The 20,690-nt window shown below is 52.9% G+C and overlaps 1 protein-coding gene across 3 annotated transcripts in view; it reads right to left on the bottom strand.

Moving 5' to 3' along the window:
* PKD1 (polycystin 1, transient receptor potential channel interacting) overlaps positions 1 to 10,494 on the bottom strand; it is an 87,627-nt gene extending 77,133 nt beyond the window's left edge. For all 3 annotated transcript variants that reach the window (XR_014185284.1, XM_082064196.1, XM_082064195.1), the window contains exon 1: positions 10,205 to 10,494. Coding sequence is in view for 2 of the 3 variants with exons in the window: in XM_082064196.1 (XP_081920322.1) it covers positions 10,205 to 10,458 (254 nt within the window). In the remaining variant the exon portion in view is untranslated. The remainder of the gene's footprint in view (positions 1 to 10,204) is intronic.
* Between the last annotated feature and the right edge of the window lie 10,196 nt (positions 10,495 to 20,690).

Genomic DNA, 20,690 nt, shown 5'->3' on the forward strand with positions numbered 1-20,690 from the left:
CGCAGCAGCTGTTTCCCAGCAGATATTTGTGCACCCCCAGCAAGTCACCTCACACCGCAAGCCCTTCACGTCAGCTCGGCCCCTCGTGCACGTGTGACCGCTCGTGTTCATCACGCCCAGCTGCCCCTCGGACGACTGGGAGTGCTCAGCGCCGGGCTCGGACACAAAGTCCCTGCGTGACCTCGGGCAACTCCCTCACTCCCTCTGAGCATAAAGCTTTTACAGCCTTACCCAGCCGAAAAACAGGAAGATTTCCTTTTTCTTTTGCCTTGTCTATTCTTACTGCAAGATCCTGAGGATAAGGTCTGTTAGTTGGTATGTTTGTGTACAGCATCCAGCCCTGCAAGGTTCCAATCCTGCCCAGGGCTCACGGCGCAACACATATAAAACCCCAATTCTCACAAGGATGACAGAGCACCAAGCAAATAGGAATCAGAAATCCAGGGCATTTATCCAGCAGCGAAGCATTTAATCCCCGTGCATGCATTAAATTCCCATCAATAACCGCTACAATACTCCCACAAGGCAAGGCAAGGCAGCACCAGCCCCATGGCGCAGGGAGGGAGACGAGCGCGGGGGAATCAAACACAGCCCAGCCCACACAACCAGGGTCAGAACTGAAAACAAAACCAAATCCAGGAGTCCCGCGTTCCCCTCCCGTTCCAGCTGTTAGACAACACTGCCCCCAGTAGCTCGGCTCTCTCCCAAACCAAGGTACGCGCTGCAATTCCCCGACAGGGAGGGGAGAAGGGCAGAGGGGGATCAAGCCCTGGCCCCAAGCACTGTGCTGTGCGCAGCCTCCCCGGCTGCTGCAGGATTTACTGGCTCCCAGGAACTGCATGGAAAGCCAATAAATGCAACACGGGCTCCACTGCCACCTCCTCTCGCCATGGGAGCGGACAGGAGTTATGCACAAGGAGAAAAAGATGCTCCATGCTGCTGATCTGCACCAGCACCTGCAAGACGAGAGGATTTGGAGCAGGGCTGCGTGCCCGCAAAAGATCCAGGACTCTCAGACGACTTACAAAAGGTCTTTCCCAAACAGCCAGAGAGTGCGTCTACTTCAGGGGAAGCTTTGCATCCTGTGGGAACACGGGTGTTGGGGATTAATTTCCAAACTCAGTCTCCTCTCCCAGTTCTCTCTGAAGTCATGGGGTCAAGCTGCAGGCTCGGATGCATCAGAGCTCATCCACCGGAAGACAGGACAGTAGTGGGCTCTGCGGGCTTGTTTCAGAGATCTGATGGCCCGTTGTAATCAACACTTAAATGCTGCAAATTCTAAACTATGCCAGAGAGCAACACCCCAGTCTGACTGGCTGCATAATGTGGGGTCACAAAGCAAATCTAAGGTGACGCAACATAAATTGATGGCTGTATCAGACGCAATCTGTGCATGTAAGCAGAAATCAATTTGTTCAAGGACCGTGACATTGACAGTCCATTCTCCAGCAAGCACTGGAAAGGCAGAAAACTTTTCAAGAAACGGCTAATTGCTGCGTGTGATGAGTGACAACAGGCAGCAGTGAGGACCGAGGCTCTCAGAGTTCGGGGTCTGGCTGTCAGGCTACCAAAGTCACTTGGTGTTGTATGAAAAATGCAGATTCAAGAACAAGTGATGCTTCTGGCACACCCTGCAAAAAATGGGGTGTGTTCTCTGTAAATCAGACCTCAGGAGCGGGCTGTGTCAGTCCAGCAGAGCCGCCAGTCCCGCCCAGGCAGCCCCAGCCTTGTTTCCATGGGCTGCCCCGACACCAGCTGTGCCCTGAACAGCTTCACTGCACAAAGGGGCAGCACTTTCCTTTTTTACTTAAGTAAAGCCGTTACGTACCGCTGGTATGAACACAATCCGCATATCTTAGCTACAGTGAATCTTCTTACATCTGAAAAGCTAACAGAGTCTAATCCTTGGCTTCTTCCAGCTTTTGTCTTACCACCTCAGTTTTGTCCATATGAACTTTTTAAAGACTTCTGATACAAACTTTGCACTGATCCATGCAATCAGGGGTTGCAAATCTAGGCAGAGTTCAGTTCATAAAGCCAGTGACTTCACGTTTTCCCTCTGTAGGAGTAAAATAATGTTCCCACATTCTGATAGAAACCTTTGATCTGCACAGATTTAATTAATTACTTATGAATCTCTGGCCAACGTCACGTTGCTCATTTCAGTGGCTCTCTACTTGCAGCTGCCTCCTCTGGCCAGGAGGATGCAGAACCTTTTTTTATTATGCAGAAGTGATCCTGACTAAGGGCTTCACCAACCTGTTGCTCCTGCAACAGTCCCTTCTAGGAAATCACCCAGGTAGCAATAATGAGCTGTCCTCTACAGCTGCTTTACAGAGGGTTGGTTGGGAGCCAAGACATTTTCCAATGGAAAGTCTTCACCCAGGGAATCACCCTGCATTGTATTTCAGATCAGTGCTTTGCTTTGTTTAAGGAAATAGGAGAAGATTTCTTTTTAATTGTGCTATGGCTTGGGTACAAGGGCAGTTTTGTGACTTGGACATCACTCCTCATAGTGTCTTCACGATGCTCCTGTCCAAATACAGAATCACAGAACGGTTGGGTTGAAGGGACCTTCCCAGCTCCCCCAGTGCCACCCCTGCCATGAGCAGGGACATCTTCACCAGCTCAGGTTGCTCAGAGCCCCGTCCAGCCTGGCCTGGGATGTCTCCAGGGATGGTTCATCCACCACCTCTCTGGGCAGCCTGGGCCAGGCTCTCACCACCCCCACTGGCAAGACACTGTCCAAAAAACCCCATCCCAACTCCTCTTTCTCAGCAAGAAATGCAGCATAAACAGAGGTGTCTGAGGGAGTAAAAAGCAGAGTTAAGTGGAGGGAATGTGTCTGCAACACTTCTTGGAGACTCTCTACTTTGCATCTGGTTAGGGTTTCCATCTGTTCCCTCAGCTCTCTAAGGCCCAGGAGAGCAAAGGCGGCACACGGTCTGTGCTGGGAGCACACGGCACAGGATGGAGCCCGTGATTATTATCCTTATCACCCCATGGACTGCCTGGCACTGGCTGAAGAGCACGGCTCAGACAGTTCTCTCTGCTTACGAACAGCCTCTGTGTGTGACAGCCATTGAGGAGCACAGCAGCCACCCGTGAGGCTGTGACCGTCCATCCCCATCGGACAGCACACTGGCCCCCGACTCTGCCGGCGAGACTGGGGAGCCAGGTTCTGGGAGAGCCATGTGTGTCCCCTCGATGTCACCGCTCGTGTGGCCAGTTCTGCCCACAGCTCCGCAAACAGCTCACAGACACCGTGGAGCGCGGTCAGGGCCTGGGTGCCAGCGCCATGTCCCGCTGCTGGACGTGTGGCACCGGGGAGCATCAGAGGCAGCAAAGGAAACATCTGTTTTTTCCAAACCACACTTGGAAAGGCCAAGCTGTATCCCACCCCGAAAGCACAACGAGCCCAGCTGTGAGGCAAGCACATGAACGGAGCAGTACAAAAATAGCCACTTCTGCAGTGCTCTTTCAAGCAACACGAGGTTGCCTTACAAAAATAAATACACAAAAAGGAACGATCATGGGGTTTTTTTCAGCTATTAGAGGGACTGATGTGCTCGCATCACTGCAGCAAGGTAAACGATGCATCCCCTGGACTCTCAGCTCCCAGCACATTCTCCTGCCCAGCAGCAAACCCCGTGGGTCTGTCTGCAGAGCAGCAGGAACCACCTGTAGCTGCCACACACGGTCCCTGATGGGACCAGACACAGGTGCTGTCACCAACCTGACTTAAACACAAACCCTCACCCTTCAGGCTGGACTCAGCCCACCCCCTTCCCGAGGCTTTGGGAGAGGAACTCACAACTTTGGCCAACACAATTAGTCTGGGCTCTGCTTTCCCAGGCTTAGCTGTTCCTCGGGTTCCTCCCTCAGGAGGGCTCAACCCACACCCCAGATCCTCTTTTTGGAGAGCCACTCCCACCTCTCCCTCACCATGAAACATTTGCTGTAGCAGAACCTATTTTATTTAACCCATTCCCAGCAGGATCTGTGCCCCCAACCAAGCAGGGAAAGGTGTTCACCGAACCCCACGCAGCAGGGAGAGGAAGAAGAGGCTCCGCTGTCTCTCTGCTGCAGGGAAAGCTGCTTTTTGCTCTGGATCTGCAGAAGTTCTCCCTGCAAACACAGGCCGAGGTGCTGCCAGGGGATGTTGCAGTGGAGCTGCGCAGGGGCCAGTGCTGGGGACCCGCGAGTGCCACCGGCGGTGGCTGTCCAAGGAAGGGCACAGGGTCCGGAAATCTCAGCTCCAAACCAGTGCTGAGATCTCATGACTTCACCACAGACACGCCAAACAGAACCGCGCAGAGCTAAACGCACTCTCTGTGCAGGGAGCTGCCTGTACAACGGGTGGAATACAAGCTGCCCGCTGCCGCTAGAAGGAGGACGGGCCATGGTGTGGTGTCCAGCTGCGATTTCAAATGGACAGGAACAGGCTGGCTGAGTCCTGGCCTGGATTCAGAATTCATGTCACTACAGATCATCGCACAGGCTGAAAAATGCCGTAGGTGGGATATTCATCACCACACAGTGAACAAACATCGTCATCTCCTTCCATCCAGTGCTGTTACCAAACCGGTGTATCGCGCCATCTTAACACGGGTTGCTAATTACATCAAAAATGACACTGGATTAAACAGAATAACACAAGACTGCATGCCACATCTGAAGCTTCGTCTCTGATCTCAGCTTATTGAAGTTTTTACTAGGCCTGATGCCAGAAAGCCAAAGAGATGTACTCGTTCCTAACCTGAGGGGAACTATTTTACTGTTAGACTGGCAGAAATAGCTGACTGAAGAATATTATACTTTGTTTCAATTATCTCTGTTTAAATCCAGTGGTAGCACATCATCAAAATAGATGCAATCTTTTGGGGAAAGGGAGGAGTTGGACAGTGAGGATGGAATCGGTTTACTGGTTACGGTCCCAATAATGTACCACAAATGCTACAGATGGTCAACTTGCATGTTGTTGATGCTCTTCCTGATGATAGTTATCCCTTAAAAAAATGGGAATGGCTGTAATCATATTTTTTTGTGCAAAGCAAGAACTAACGCTATATTTCAATTTGACATTTTTAGTTTTGGCAAAGGGAGATGCCAACTTGGTGTTTAAGTAAACAACAGCCCTTCGATGTGAAAAACAAGCTAATCCTTTCCTGCAAAGGCGGGTTAAGCAATAAGGGCTGGGGGTGTCTGATCTGGAGCCCCCACCCTCCTGCTGGGCTGGGCAGTGATGTCCAGCAGGGATGTCCGTGCAGGCGGCACAAGCAGCAAGGGGAGCCCGGGCGGTTGCTGGAGCTTTCCAGCCTTTAGTCTGAGCTCGGCAAAGCCTGGCGAGAAAGCTGGGCTGATGCGGGGCAGCAGCCGTTCCTTCGAACAGTAGTAGCTCCGTAAGCACAGCCCCTGAGCGGAGCTGCCAACTTTCCACTGTGGAAGAGACAGAAATTTTCTCTTTAAGCCTGACAGCGACTGCCTGGATCATTCTGTTGGCTACGGAATAATTCACAAGTGCCGTGTCCGCCACGCTCCCCACCGTAAGAGCAAGAACCTCTCTCTGTGCAGCTCTCCGGCACTGCAAAAAGCACATTTTTGCTCCTGAGCTGGTCCTTCTTCACCCCCGCTTACTTTCTTATTCACTTATTTACAACTCAGAGAAATGTTTGCAGACATATGGGGTAAATAAGAGACTGAAAATCGAGCTGAACTGCAACAATGAAGCAAAGGACAACAAAGCTTGAAGAAATGGATAAAGGATGACGCAGAAACGCGTTACGGAAACTCCAGGGTGGAAAATGCAGCAAGACCAGAGATAAAACAAGGAATCCCATGAAATGGCAAACGGGGAGAGAAGCATTAACAAACCACACGAGTCTGTTTCGCCCTGCCTTCTGAGGGAGTGATTTTCTTTTTAAAACCCCTCTTTGTGCGAGCAGAACGAAGCAGCTGAGTGAATCGGGAGAGACCCGGCGGGGGCTCCTCAGCTGGAGAAACTGTTCACTCCAATGGGGAAAAAACCACAGGCGGAAAGACACCACCAATAAACTCAAAAATTGCAGGAAATAAAGGGGAAAATCAATGCAAACAGTGCCTGGTAGAAAATACACCAGATGTCAAAGGATGAGGCGGGCAGAGAGCCGGTGTCCCATGTCACCACCTTCCCACCAGGGCAAGGAGATGCCCCACTACAGTTTCCTAGTGCCTGGTTTGCTGTCACTACCAGGGTTTGTAGGTTTGGCTGCACCGAATTGCAAATCACAAAACCTTTAAACACCTCGATGCTGCTCAGGATTATTTAATTGCAATTTTTGCCCCGGAGTAGGAACGCCTGCCAACGCCAGCTCTTCTTATCTAGCAGGACAGGTCTGCTGGTACACTTTTAAACACCACCAAAAACGCTAGCAAAGTTTTAATTTTAAAAAGGGTGAGTTTCTCAGTCGTGGAACAGCCCTTGAATTCCTCTGCAGCCTTAGGAAGGAGCACAATAACCAAGGCAGACCTCTGCTTGTGCTGTTGTAATGACATGATGCTGACACTTCACTAACACCAGAGACCATTGTGCTCTGATAGAATAACACAGAATTACCTCCTTGTTTGGTGCTCAAACTATAGCTACAATTTGCTTGTGTAATTGGTCCCTTCCCCAGGCTGAATGAATCTCGTCTGCAAAATATTCATCTAGCACCTCATTTGGGCCTTTTTCCCCCTCCAGAATTTCTTACAAAAGAGAAACACAGCTTTGTTTTCACTGGGGATATGGCTTCTTATAAGAATGACATTCCAGGCTGGTTTAAGTTTTTTCTAGGAACAGCAGTAAAGCTATTTTGCTTCTGTGGACTGGACACTACTGTACAGACATGCCACTACTTCTGAATTGGATTTCATTTTAAATTGGATATTCCCCCCCCCCCCCACCTCGATAGCTTTTGAAGACACCTTGAGCATTGAAAAGGCTTTCATTGCATCACATAATAGCAAAACCTACCAATCGTTGCCAACTCTTGAAATTTAAAATCTCACAGACTGTAGGTTCCTGAATCATAAAATCTGTTTATTTTATGAAGGTTTGCTTAGGTGAAGTCACCGGCTAGGCACTGTAACCCCAGGGCTCACCGCCAAATCCACAAAAAACCCCGCTGGGCTTTGGATGAAAGCTCTGACCCCACAAATCTGCAAAGCTTCTGCTTCTGCAGGACGTGGTGATAGCAGAGCTCGGAGCTCAGCGGCTCCTCACCCATCCACAAACAGTATTCCACGCTAACGAGGGAAAAATACCGGAGTTTCAACTCCAGTCTTTAAATCGAGATTCTAATCTCCACTTCAAAACTACGACGATACTAAAGATGTGTCAGAAACAGTCAATATTTGCAAAGGAAAGTCAGAAAATCTTTGAGGTTTGTTTCCAGTTGAGGAATGAAAGGAGCGATACCAGCTCATGAAACAGCTGAGCCTCAAAGTAAATGCGAACAAAATCCGGTAGCCCTGCAAGCAGAGCACTTGAAAAGAGATCAGATCAGAGCGTTCTGCAGATGGGGAAACTCAGAAGTGCAAATTCTGCCACTTGAAGCCTGTTGCTCTTGAAGTATTGAGTGGTGATTTTTTTTATGTTGCACACTGCAGATTATTTGGAAAAACAGACTTTGCTCTTGATTCCAGCCAGACTTTGTGTTACGCTTCAAGAACCCAACTCTGGCGATGGGAGGGGGCCAATATTCCCATTCCGTCTGCCTGGAGACTGCTCCCAGCCAGGTACGGCTGTCTGCAAGCAGCCCGGCTCATTTCCTTAGTGATTCTTTGGATGGGGCACTTATTCCGTGCTCCTAGTAACAGCGCTGCCGAAAACGGCATTTATTTCTTCAAAGTTGCTGCGTCTATAATGTCGGATACGAGAGGAATTCATTTCCTAGGCCTTACTTCTAGAGCTATGGTATCGCATTTGCTGAGTCCAATTGCCAGCACCCGCGTCTGCTGCAGAATCTGGGACCTTCGGCACCCCCAGTTTTCTGAACTTGGCTTCCTAAAGGCTGTTTTCATTTCAGACTAACAAAAAAAATGTTTTGTTGAGATATTAAGAAAATGCTTTCCTCTAGTGAGAGAATAGACAGCAAATCATTAAAAGTGTTATTTACTTTATCTGTCAGTGTTCAGTAAAGAGAACATGAATAGACAAAACCGCTTGCATAACTTCTCCATGTCATGAGCCAGAGTCCCTCTCATTCCAACAGAAATTGATCCGTAAATCTTTCATGGTTATAATGACAATGTAAGGACACGTCCCTTCTTCCCCATCCTCCGGAGGTCAAACAGAGGAGCAGGGGAGACCCGAGTGTCACACCAGAGCGCTCCCGCGCATCTCACACCGGAATATTCCCAGCGCAGACTCCTCAGCTGAGCGCTGACTGTGCACAGACGGGCTCCCAGGACATCCACCCCTGGGCAGAGCAAAGCTGTCAGCAGCGCCGTGAACTCCCCGTTCTCCGCGGGAGCAGAGCGGGATGCCCCGAACACTCTCCTGCCCGCTCGGTTACCATTTGCTGTAGCAGATTTCCCCTTCCCACTTTGTTTTGTTGACCTGCAAGAGCTTTATGTCCGACTTCAATTTGTCATCGCAGAATAGGATCTAATCCAAAACGTTCTGGGAGCTTTTACAACTCAACGCCTCTAAACAACAATAATATAAACAGTCTCAAACACTTACTACCAAAATTAATAATCCCAGAAACACACTCTAGTAACCCCAAATCCTTAAAAAGCCAAATGAAGGACTTATCATCACAGTCTTCAGAAGGCTGCTCTACCAGTGACCAGCGAAGCGCTGGCACATTCCACCTCTGTCACAACAGCACATTCAGTCTGCAGAGCTGTAGATCCCTGCGTCCAACTGACAACAGATCATACAATGCAGAAACCCCTTAATAAAAATCAGTTTTTCTGAGTTAGGGACTTTCTGCAATAAACGATGACTAGTTTGTTTGGAAAAGTCTAAATGTATCTTGTAGGGAAACAGTTGGAAAACACCTTGTCTGCTGGACTTAGAGATGTGCACATTTTCCTGAAGTCAGTCTAGATACATCTTGCCAATCTAAAATTTAATGTTTACTTTGGTACTTGGCAGCTTCTGCAATATCTCTTAATCTATATTGACACTAAAAAGTGGAAACTTGGTTAAGAATATCCAAATAGAAAAGCAGACCCTTAACTTATTGGAATACCAGAAGAAATTAGTTCAAGGGCAATTTTTCTACTGTGCCAGGCCCCACGTCATCTCTCCTACATGAATCACTAGATGCTTTTGTCTCCTCAAGAACAAAAAAGTTGCTTCCTAAGGAAAACAAATTTAGGTTCAGAAATAAATTTTTTAAAAATACTTTCCCCCAAAGTCTCTTTTTTGCATCACGCAGTAACTTTAAGTGACTGAGCATCTGGGCCGTTCTAATGACCCTCCAAGAAACATCCCTTTCTGACCGATTTTCCCAAAACAACAAAATCAGCATCTGGACACAAACACAACTGACATCCCACCCCAGCGCTTCCATGGAGAAAGTTTTTATTTGAACTTGTTAACTGAGTGTTTTGGATCTGCTGTTAAAAGTATCTAAACCACGTCCAGCTGCCCATTTCCCGACACCATCCTCTTCCTGTGATTTCCCCCAGAACCTCAGAAATTAAACTCCTGGCACAAAACCTCCTGCCCCTGCAGCACAGGCTTTACAGTACCCATTGGGAATGTTCTCCTGAGGGTCACCCAGCACTCGTGGGGTGTCTGGGACCGGAGTCCCCAGCGTGGCCAGCGCGTCCCTGGCCTCGCCAGCTCCTGGCCAGACGGGAGCAGCGGTACGAGATGACCCATTTTGGCCTGAATCCTGAAAACGCTTCTCCAGGTGCGAAGCCAAGAGCATCTCCGTTGCCAGGAGGGACTTCGGAGGCCGCCAGCCCGCCGTGCTCGCCCTCCCCGAGCTGAAGCTGGGCTCGCGTATTTAACACATATTGAACCGGCTTTTGCTTCGCTTGGGCCGTTCCTGCCCGTGTCCGACCGGGCTCCCGGCAAACTTTCTGCCATGTCTCTCTCCAGGTTTGTCCCCGCTGTCACGCGTCCCATCTCCACCACGGCCCAAGGCAAAACACGGAAATACTCGAGGGCAGATAAAGCTCCGAGCAGCGAGCGCTCGCCCGACCCCCGCCCCGCGGTACTCACAGCGCCGTGGCGGCGGCGGGGAAGCCGGTCCCCGGGCGCTCCATCCCGCGGGCTGAGCAGTTGACGAGGCAGGCGGGGCCGGTGCAGGTACAGCCGGCGGCGCAGGGCTGGCATGCAGGGGCCGGGGACTGCCGGGCCGCCGCCAGCCCCCCGCACAGCAGGGAGCAGAGCAGGCACCAGCCCGAGAGGGGCAGCCGCGCCGCGGGGACGCCATGTTTGCGCTGTGATCCAGTGTCTCCATTTCCAAAAGGCATCTCTTCCCTACGGGCATGGCATGGCCCCGGCCCGCCGCTCCCCCGGCCGGCCCGGCCGGGCCCGGCCGCGCCCCGCCCCGCTCCGCCGCTCGCCTCCGCGCCCCTCCGCGCCGCCTCCGCGCCGCCCGCCTCAGCGCCCGCCCGCCATGGCGGCCTCTCCCCGCGGGGCTGGCGGTGCAGCGCTGCTCGGCGGCGGCGCCCGGCCCGGCCCGCTGGGCTCCCGCTCGCCGCGCTGACAGCCCCGGCCCGGCGCCGCTCGGCTCTGCGCTCCGCCCGGGCCGCGGCCGCCGCCTCCCCCCCGCTCCGCCTCCCGCCCGGCGGAAACCCGGCGCCGCTCCAGCCCCGCCGCCCCCGCCGCGCAGCCGCCCCCCGACCGGCCCCGGGCGGCGGCGAGGGCCGGGGCGAGGGAAGCGCTCGGCCGGGCCCGGGCCAGGCGGCCGCGGGCCGTGCTCGGCAAGGTGGTGCGGGGAATAGCGGGGGCAGGGGCATTCCTGGGGACGGGGCGATATCGGGAGACACGGGGATCCTGGGAGCAGGAGCATCGCGGGGGCAGAGGCCATGCTGGGGGATCGCAGGCATCCTGGGGAGCAGGAGCATCCCCAGGGCAGGGGGATCCCGGGATCAGGCGCTGGCCGGGGGTCCATGGGCATCCCAGGGGAAGGGGGTCTCCTGGTGGGCGGCATCTCGGTAACCAGGTGCGGCAGACAATGAGCATGGAGTTCTGCTAGAGAGACACTTTGGTTGTCTCAAAATGATGGGGAAAGGCTTTCCCTCCTCTGCACACAGGGGCGATGGGCAGAGGGGAGCATGAGCACCCACCTGCACTCTCCCTGAAGGCTTTTGGTGCTCAGTTCCCATGGCTGGGGCTCATTCCCGAGGCTGCTGAATCCAGTAAGAGTTGTTGGGTACGGCATGTGTTACATGGTACAGCACAGTAAGTAATTCAGATATCTAGGAGAGGGAGGAAGAACAAGGCAGGTACTTTTCAGTGCCTTTTTCTAGTGCTCATAATCTCAAAGTTGCCAGGTTTTGATGCCACTTGCACCCTGCACTGGCCCAAGGCACTGGCCATGGCTTAAACTGGGCCAGACGTGGTGAGCTCCATGCTGTCATTATATGATGGCTCCTCAGGGATCTGAACTGGTTCTAGTTTAAAATGACTGAAGGATATGACTAAAATAAGGACTCTATACAACCAAAGGAAGCACCGTTTTCCTTGGTGGGGGCTGATATCTAAAGTGCCAGCCCAAGGCACTTTCTCCTCCTGAGATTTGCTGATCCACACAAAACTTTCAGCAGGTTTTTGCTAAATGAGAACGAGAGCATCTTGCTCTTCATTTATGTGATTCCATTAATTCTTGCATCCATTCACACCCTTTAAAATATTCACATGTAACAATGAAGTTCCGCACAGCAAATCACTCCAGCTCAGCCTTGGTGTCATGCGTGTCCCCGGGAGTCCCTGGCACATGCAGAGCTGGAGCCATGGTCTGTTGCTGTTGCAGCAATTACTGTCTTTACAAAATCCTTCAGAAGTGCCACCTGGCAAGCACCTCTGTGACATGAGCTGCTGCCACACCATGCAGGCACGTCACTCACCCGCAGGGAGGTGTCACCCCAAGCACCCAGCCGCCCCGGTGCCAGAGTGAGGGGCATTCGGTACTTGTCCGAAGCAGCTTGCACAGCTGAGTGGAGCTCCTGACACCGCCGGGACTGCACCTCTCACCTCCACCGGCTTTTTGCTGCTCCTGCACGCATTCCCAGCGCTGCACTGGGCTCCGACGGCAAGAGTGCCGGGAGCTGCCACCGGACACGGTGTTCCTGGGGCCCTGTCAACCAACCGGCTCAGGAAATCTGCCTGGCAGCTTCCAAGGGAGAAACCACAACAAAAAGAAAAGGGTGGGAGAGACACATGCTAGCTGTCTGCAAGCATCCAGAGAGTGCAAGCAACAGAGAGCCAGAACAATTGTTTGGGGTGGTACCAGCCGAACAGCGGGAGCCTAAGAGCCTGTGACCCCCACGATTCCTCTGCTGAGAACAGACCTGGGGCAGGGAGGGCTACAGGACCATGTTTGCCTTTCTGGGTGACTGGCCCTGCTCGAACCTTGTCCCTCTGTCTGTGTAAAATGCCCTCGCTGGAGCCGTCCTGCACGCGGGTGCCTGTGTGTACGCACTCGTGGGCCAGCTCGCAGGTTTTCCCCGTGTGATGCTGCTGCGGTTCTGCACGCCCTGGCTCCTGCACCGGGCAAAACAAAACACATCTCACAGGCATCTTCCCTTTGCCTGCGAGAAAACAGCTGATCTCTGCTGAGCTCCCTCCACCTCGGGCACGCTGCAACCTTTGGAAGCTCAGGAAAGAGCGGGATGATTGGGCAAGGGTGACGGTGAATTTGCTTTTTAATTGTGTAGGATTTTTTGAAGCCTCTTGTGACTGCAGGCACGTGGGATTCTCTAGGGGACAAGGGACTGTCCCGTTAGCACTGGCTGAGCATCTCCTGTGGGTGATGAAGTCTGTGACACCGCCCAAGCTGCTCCCCGCCTTGCGCTCAGCCTGGGGTGCTTGATCTTGATCCAGAACTGTCCCCATCCAACCAAGTCTGTAAGCAACTGCCTGGTTTTAGGTCTGTGCAATGTACCACTGAAACCAAAGGAGTGATATCAGTTCCTATCAGCTGGGGCTCTGGCTTTTCTTATCCAAATGCTGAACAAACCTTAAATAACAAGCCTGACAGCATCCGATTTCACTTCTTGGCATGGTAGTTAATGTATGTGAGAATTTACTTTCCAAAAACATTTTGTGCCTTTTGGACTTGAAATCTGCTTAAAAGACAGATCATCTTTTGCATGATGTATTGTGCCCAAAATAGCTCAGCATTTACTACTTCCTCATGTGACTACAATGTATTTATTTCCTCTCCCTCAATTGCAAATTGCTTTTTTTTATTTTTTCCCCTTTCTTCTGTACTGATGCCCATATTTCTTCAGATAACAGCAAGGAGGAAATATCCTGTGTATGGATTGTTATCAGTAGATTAGATCACTGATGCAATACAGCAGATGTAATGAAGTTAAGGGCTCTAGCCCAAAAGCCAGGGCTGCCAAGCTGTGATGAGGGCAGCAAACAAGGAAATAATAGAGTGGGAAAGGAGACAGCAGATCTCGATATAGCTGCAAAAAGAATCATTTGTTCACTTCAAATCAATATTTTTCATCTTGGAGAAAGGTCTCCTGGCTGAGTCGGGATGGGTTTTAAAATGCAAACTGCAGAAAATTATAGAAATGGAAAATGTATTCTGGGGCTGGGAGGCTGTTGCTCACTGCGAGGCTGGGAATGGCTTGTGGGGAAGGGATTCTTCTGGTTCCTCCTACTGGCAAGCAAACGCAGAGTTTCTCAACAGTGTTTACTCGAAGTGGAATTAAAACCCCAACTAAGAGGGTGTTAATTCTCCCTCTCCCACCAGTCTTGCAGGCTGGACGCACCCAGGACATCAGCAGCAATGGATACGCTGTGGTCAGCAAAACGTGACAGAGCTGTGGCCGGCCGGGAATGCCGCTGCTGCCTCCGGGCGACTCCGGCAAGATCCCAAAAGTGCCGCAGATGTCTCCAGCGGCACCCAGCCAGCCCTGAAACCCCTCTGTGCACTGCCAGACCCTGCGGCATCCCCTCTCCAGCACCACATTTCTATACATTAAAGGCTGCGGGCACAGGCTGTGCTTCCCACAGCTGAGCTGCAGCTGGCACGCTCTGCAAACCCCTCTGCACGGGCACCGCACCAGCTTCGTCTCAGACACAAGGGCAGCTGCTTCCAAAGCGCACACAGGGAGCAAGGCTCTGCACTGCAATGCCCTCCTGTGCTGCTGCTTTTCCCCTTGCCCAGGAATCCTCTGTTACATTCACACATGGAGCAGTGGGGTGGGCAGGAGAGGTGGGGACACCTTGGCACCCAGGAGTGTAACCCACAGGACCTGAAAATCTCCATTTATCCTGGGAAGAAATGGCTGATTCCATCCTGGCAGGGTTGTGCTGTGGCTGCATTTTGTGTGTCCTTGCTCTGCAGAGGGGTTGCACTGGCATCATTGTAGAATGACAGAACACTTTGGGTTGGAGGGACCTTCCCAGCTCCCCCAGTGCCCCCCCCTGCCATGAGCAGGGACATCTTCACCAGCTCAGGTTGCTCAGAGCCCCGTCCAGCCTGGCCTGGGATGTCTCCAGGGATGGTTCATCCACCACCTCTCCGGACAACCTGGGCCAGGCTCTCACCACCCTCAGCTCAAACAATTTCTTCCTCATGTCCGGCCTGAATCTCCCTCCTTTAGTTTAAAATCATTGCCCCTTGTCCTACTGCAACAGGCCCTGCTAAAATCTGTCTCCATCTTTCTCATCAGCCCCTTTTAAGTGCTGAAAGAGCACAATAAGGTCTCCCCGGAGTCTTCTCTTCTGCAGGCACGATGCCATGGCTCATCCCTCAAAGGGGGTACCTGCAGTGTGCCCCCGAAAAGAACTGCCAGCTCTTTTCCTCCAGCGCTGCTCCTGCGGGGCCGGTTCGTGGGCCCCTGGCGCCCTCTAGCACCGGCTGCTCCGGGAGAGGAACCGGGAAAGCGGCTTCAGCTACTCCACAAAGCGCCGTGACATTAAATCGGATGCAAACCGCGGGCGGCTCCACCGTGGGGTGAGGGCGATCCCAACCCCTGCCCTTGGCTGCCCCTCGCACGGGTGTGCGCACACCGAGAGCAGCGCAAAATCCATACGGTCAGTGCCATCTATGTGTAATGGACCGATTGCAGTTATCCTGGCTCAAATGTAACAAGCAGATCCATCTCACACCGTGTCCTGAGCAGATTTAATCTGTGCTGGATTAATTACTCAGCAACCTGCCCACCAAACAGCTCCCAGCTGCACCTCTGCAGGTGCTGGGCACAGGGTGCTGTGGACAAGGCAAGGATGTCACCACCCAGCTCTTCCCCAGGTGGCTGGAAAAGGGACCCACCTCTCTCGGGCCTGTGCTGGGGTCGGTGCTCTCCAGTGGAGCATGTGGTTGTCATTTTGTGCTGGGTTTTCAGCTGCTCGGGGCTGAGCTGAGTCAGCAGTGCCAGCACAAGCCCCTGTTGGGCTTTTTGGGGATTATTTTTGTGGACGGTTTTAGCTCAGGAAGTCAATTTATTCACACTGATCGTTTTCATCCGTTTGACGTAGTGTGAATGTAAAACAGAGCTGAGTAGTTTTGGTGACAACACTTTCTGCACAGTAACTAATTGGTGGCAATTCTGCTTTTATTTACCAAATGCTTTTTCAAAGCAAATAAAACTCTTTCAATATTTTTCAACATTCAGGGCTTTCAGGGGTCTTTGGCTGATGGAAGATGTTCCCTCCAGGCTGAACTCACAAACTCCTGGTTCCTGGCTGGGGGTGCTCTGGGCCGTTGCTATAGCAATGCTGATGTCGCAGGCACTGCAGGGCTGGAACTGGCATCTTTCATTGAGATGAATTGAAGCCATCCTGGGTTTTACCTGGGTAAAAAGTCAGGGAGAAGCCAGAGCTGCTCCTTTCCCCACCATGGGGGCTTTGGGAAGCTGTCTCCCCTCTCGCCACCTCTCGTGGCATCACCCTGCCCTGCACAGGAGGAACGCTCCCAGCCTGCTGCAGAGAGCCCAGGAGGACCATCGCCTGGTACCCAGTTGAGGGGTGATGGTCCCATTTCTGCGGCAGATGCTGTTGATGAGGCGGCGAATGCTGAGGCTCCCCCAGCCTCTGCCAAGGGGTCCCCGCGACACTGGAGAAAATGGGGTGCAGCAGAGGTGCTGATGAATCTGAAGCCAGAGTGCAGGTGGTGAGAGGCACAGAGGCAGAAAGTGTGTTCTAAATATTTAATATAGGCTGAGTTTAAGGCTTCTTCCTCCCCACTCCAGCCTGGCAAAGCCCAGCAGGGTCAGAGGGTGCTCCCCAAAATGCTGGCAGGGCAGATGCATTACAACACATCTGCTCTTGAGAAGCCAGCTCGGAAAAGTTGCTTGCCAGCAGTTTTTTGTGCTTTGAATTGGCTGCTGCTGGTTGCATGTGGCTGAGCTCCCAGCCCTCCCCGGCCATCGCTCACGCGCACTTAGGTGCCATTAGTCCCTCTGATTGCAGGACGACAACGAATGCAGAGCAAATTACTTGCAGACAAAATGTTTGCAGGGCTGAGACAACCCTTAGCTTCACCAGGGAAGATGTTTCCAGTAATAAAAAAGAAACACTTAAACAGACCAAGAAATTGTAAAATCACCAAGAAGGGAAGGCAAGAGGAGGCTGCCTGAGCAGATCTATTGAAGCTGGATGCATTTCTGAGCTCAGGGTGCCTGGAAATGTCTGGCTCTGGGCTGGCCACAGTGCTTATGCCTTGTCGTCTTGAAGAAAAAAGTAATTGCCCAAACTTGAGTTTTGCTAAGAGGAAATGTTCAGCCTTCCTTGGAAAACATTAACAAACACCACTAAATCTCTAAGGTGCATCTTCATCATCCAGATTATTAATCACCTGGAGCAGGGCCACTTGCTAACAGCTCAGACCGTGGAACGGGGTTGCAGGTGTGTCAGAGGAAGAACAGAGAGACAGCGGTTATTGATCCTTAGGCTGATAAATACCACCTGGCACTGCTTGTGCCTGATCAGCCACCTGCCCCCAATTTGCTCCAATGAACAGCTGACCAAGGGATCTGCATCTCCAGTGAGTGGGAGTCCAGCTCTTCATCTGCCACCTCTGTGACAGCCACAACCATGTCCCACTGCTCCCCAGCACCTGTGGCTTTCTCAGGAGATGGATTTGCCTTTTCCCCTGAGGAAAATGTCCCTTGTTTGGCCAGGGACCAGCACGTGCTGCTGCAGGGGAAGGTGCTGGCGAGCCCAGCATGGGCAGCGATGCAGAGATTCACTCCAGTGGGAATGTCTTCCCAGCCTGGCCCTTTGTGGTTGACTCGTTCCCTGGAGCAGCAGCTTTATGAGCCTCTGCACATTTCCACGCTTCCTCATTACTGCTGCTTATTATTTTACAGGGCCCTAGAGCGCTGTGTGCGTCCCAGCGCTGGGGCTGCCCTGGGGGAGCTCTCTAGCTCTGCAGTGCCTAACTCGACCTTTCCAGAAATGAGGATTTTAGGGGGTTTATCTGCTCAAGCTCCGTGGGCTCTGCCATGCGGTGACTCTGCAGGCAGCACCGTGAGAAGCTGCCAGGCTTGGAGCCACCAGCCTGGCTGGTGCTCCCAGACATGGTGTGACTGGTATGAACTGGGATGGACACAGTTGAGTGTGCACGAATAATGGAGACACACCCCGTGACATTTATGCACTTGCTTTTGAAACCATAACCGTGCTCTACCCCTTCCCCATCTCAGGATGTGTCCGTATATGAACACAAAATATCTTGGATGGTTTTAAGCTGAGATGTTATTTTTCTAAAATACTTGGTGCTGCAGAGGCATGTCTGAAAAGCATTTTAAATTTACCAAATAGCCTGAAAATATCTCGTATCTGGGAGGCTGAGCGTTTGTTGCTCGGCCCTGCCTCTGTCTCAGTAGGACACGTTTCAAAGGCCCTTTGAACATCCAGCTTTTGCTCACGTCTGAAAGCTCCGGCGGGTGATGGCTGGAGCTGGGGACTTGCCTGCGCTCGGTCCTCCCATGGCTGGAACCTTGGCTCCTTTTGGTCTTGGCACAAGGAAAATTAATTTCCTGGCCTCAGCCCAGTGCAGGCTCGTTAGGATCTGGCACAATCACCCTTTTGTGTGCAGGAGGGGACGGTGGGAGCCCAGGGCAGCACTGTGGTTCCCTGGGGATGCCCGTGGGCACGTGCCAGGATCAGGGGGTATGCCAGGCAGGCTCGTGTCCCGGCACGCTGCTGGCAGGGACGTGGGATGCTGACCTGCAGGGAGCAAATCCCTGTTTTTGCCGGGGTTTGGTTTATTTTACCATCAGTACTGACAGCTGCACCGTGTCCTGCTCGGCCCCGGCCGCTGTGCCACTGCCAGCGCTGCGGGTCACGCCAGGGTGCCACCCCGCAGCAGGGCAAAGGCTCCTTTTGCGAATTAGTTATGGATTTGTATGCCAAGAAGCAAAAATTTAGTAACAGGCTGGGCTCTCCAAACCTCCTGAGGGCCTTGCATGGAAAACAACAGCGATGAAGGCAGCTGGAGGGAGCCACAGGTAAAAGGTGCACATCAGGAGGGATCAGAGAAGCTGAGGAGCCCGAGGTGGAAATAGAGGGACTGGGCACAGGAGAGATGGAAAATGAAATAATCAGACAAAGGAAGGAGGGTTGCAATGTAAGATTTGACTTGGCAATATAAGAAAGGGAAGAGACAAAAGCAGTCTCCCAGCAAAACACTGGAATTTAACTTTCACAGCTGCAAAAGGAAAACAATTGCTTCCCACACAAAAATAACTGATGGGCTGCGTTGATGAGCAGATGTCTCAGGAATTTCAATTAAAAGCTAGCGACACTGACAAAGGCAATGAGACTGAAGTGTTCAAAGGTAAGTGAGCAACGGGGAGGGAAGAACAATAACTGTGAGGGAGGGAACGGTGCCTGCTCGGCGCTGCGTGGGCCGGGGTGGCGGAGCTGAGCGCAGCAGGGTGCTGGAGCCACCTCCCGCACGTGTCCCATGTCCCCTGCAGCACCCTGCTCTGCGGGGACACGTTTGCTGCGGCAGGGCTGGACCCTCTGCCCCACATCTCCGGTGGATGGCTGCTCACGTGCAATGTGAAACCCAGCTCTCCGTATTTCACCCAGGTGGCAAGTCAGCCCTGTGAGCATGGTGGTGTCACCTCTGTCCCCCAGCTGCCCTCCCGTGCTTCCCATGCAGGTGACACCCGCTGCCTCCAGGCCCTTTCTCTACAATGACTCTGGATTCAGATCAGTGTGTGCCCTTGGCAAAGGACCTGTAGCAGAACAGCAGGTGGGATGAGCTGGAAGGTTTACATGCCATGAGGAGAAAAGTCCCCTTAACCTTGGCTGGTGGCTCTGCGGTAGGTGACAGCAGCAGCAAGCCAAGCCGCGTTACCAGCAGCACATGGAAAGAGCCTGCACCACTTTTCCTGCAGGCAAAGAAGATGAATATCTTCCGAGACGGCGCAGCTGACATCGTCTCTGATGGGAATAGCTTGTCCTTGCAGCCTGCCTGCTGGAGGGACTGCTCCATCTGAGCTGGTGACAAGAGCAGGGACCAGCAGGGCCGGAGCGGCATCGCCAGAGCCTGGCCAGGACGTGGCAAGTGTCCCTGCGTGGGGACAGAGCGGCCGAGGCCGGGGCAGCACGGGGACAGCTGCAGCATGAGCCAGCGATGGAGCAATATGGACTGCGGGGGGAAGGAGGACCGGCCTCACCCCAAAACATCTCGCTTGGCTCCGAACACGGCGTGCAACTTCTGGCACACAGAGAGCCCTGCAGATTTCCACGCCAAAGAAAACAGCTCGATGTAAAAATCCTGAAGCGCAGTGTGCAGAGTAGCTGGCCAGAGCCCAGTGCCCAGCCCCGGGCAGGTTCTCTGTGTCTCCAGCTCTGTCCCCAGGCAGGGATGGCCGAGCCAAGGGCACGTGCCGTCCCCCACGCGTCTCAGGCTGCTGCTCGGCCCTTGGCACAGGCACAAATTGCCGGCACCAGCTGCCTCTCAGTGCTCGCGTTGTCAGTCCCCCACAGGCTGCAATACAACAGACCTGTTGGGTTGACAGCCCTGGTGGGGACAAGCTGATTTTCTGCCATTAAAAACAAATCTACTTATATCTATCAGAGAAACAGCCGCTGTCACGGCCAGCCCCACTCAGAGCCCTGCCAGATACCGCAGCCCCGCTTCCCCGAGGCACGCCGTATCTTCAGGCGTCTGCTGTTCCATTAAGCTATTTTTAGTAAACATATCCCCCTTAGTTCGGCTGCAGTTATCTGATTAATTCCTGTAACTATATGAGGAGCAACATCTCCAGGCGTGACTCCGGTTTCTGAGCAGACTGTGTCTCTGCACACACGTCTGCTAAAAGGGAGAAACTTGCTGAAGATGCTTCTCCCTGTGGTGCCAGTGGGCACAGAGCTCTGGCACCGTGCAGAGCCGGGTTTGGGGCCGGGGAGGTGGGGAGCAGCGCTGCTGCAGGCGCTGGAGCACACGACCTTTGATAAAGGCAGAATTAACGAGGCACACTTCCCCTGATAAGGGGCCATCCTCCTCTGGCGTTGCCCTGATGTGGCGGTGATAAGCAGCTGGCTTTGTTTGCTTCCA

Source organism: Streptopelia decaocto (genome assembly GCF_964273445.1).
Source record: "Streptopelia decaocto genome assembly, chromosome: 13".
Classification (NCBI taxonomy): Eukaryota; Metazoa; Chordata; class Aves; order Columbiformes; family Columbidae; genus Streptopelia; species Streptopelia decaocto.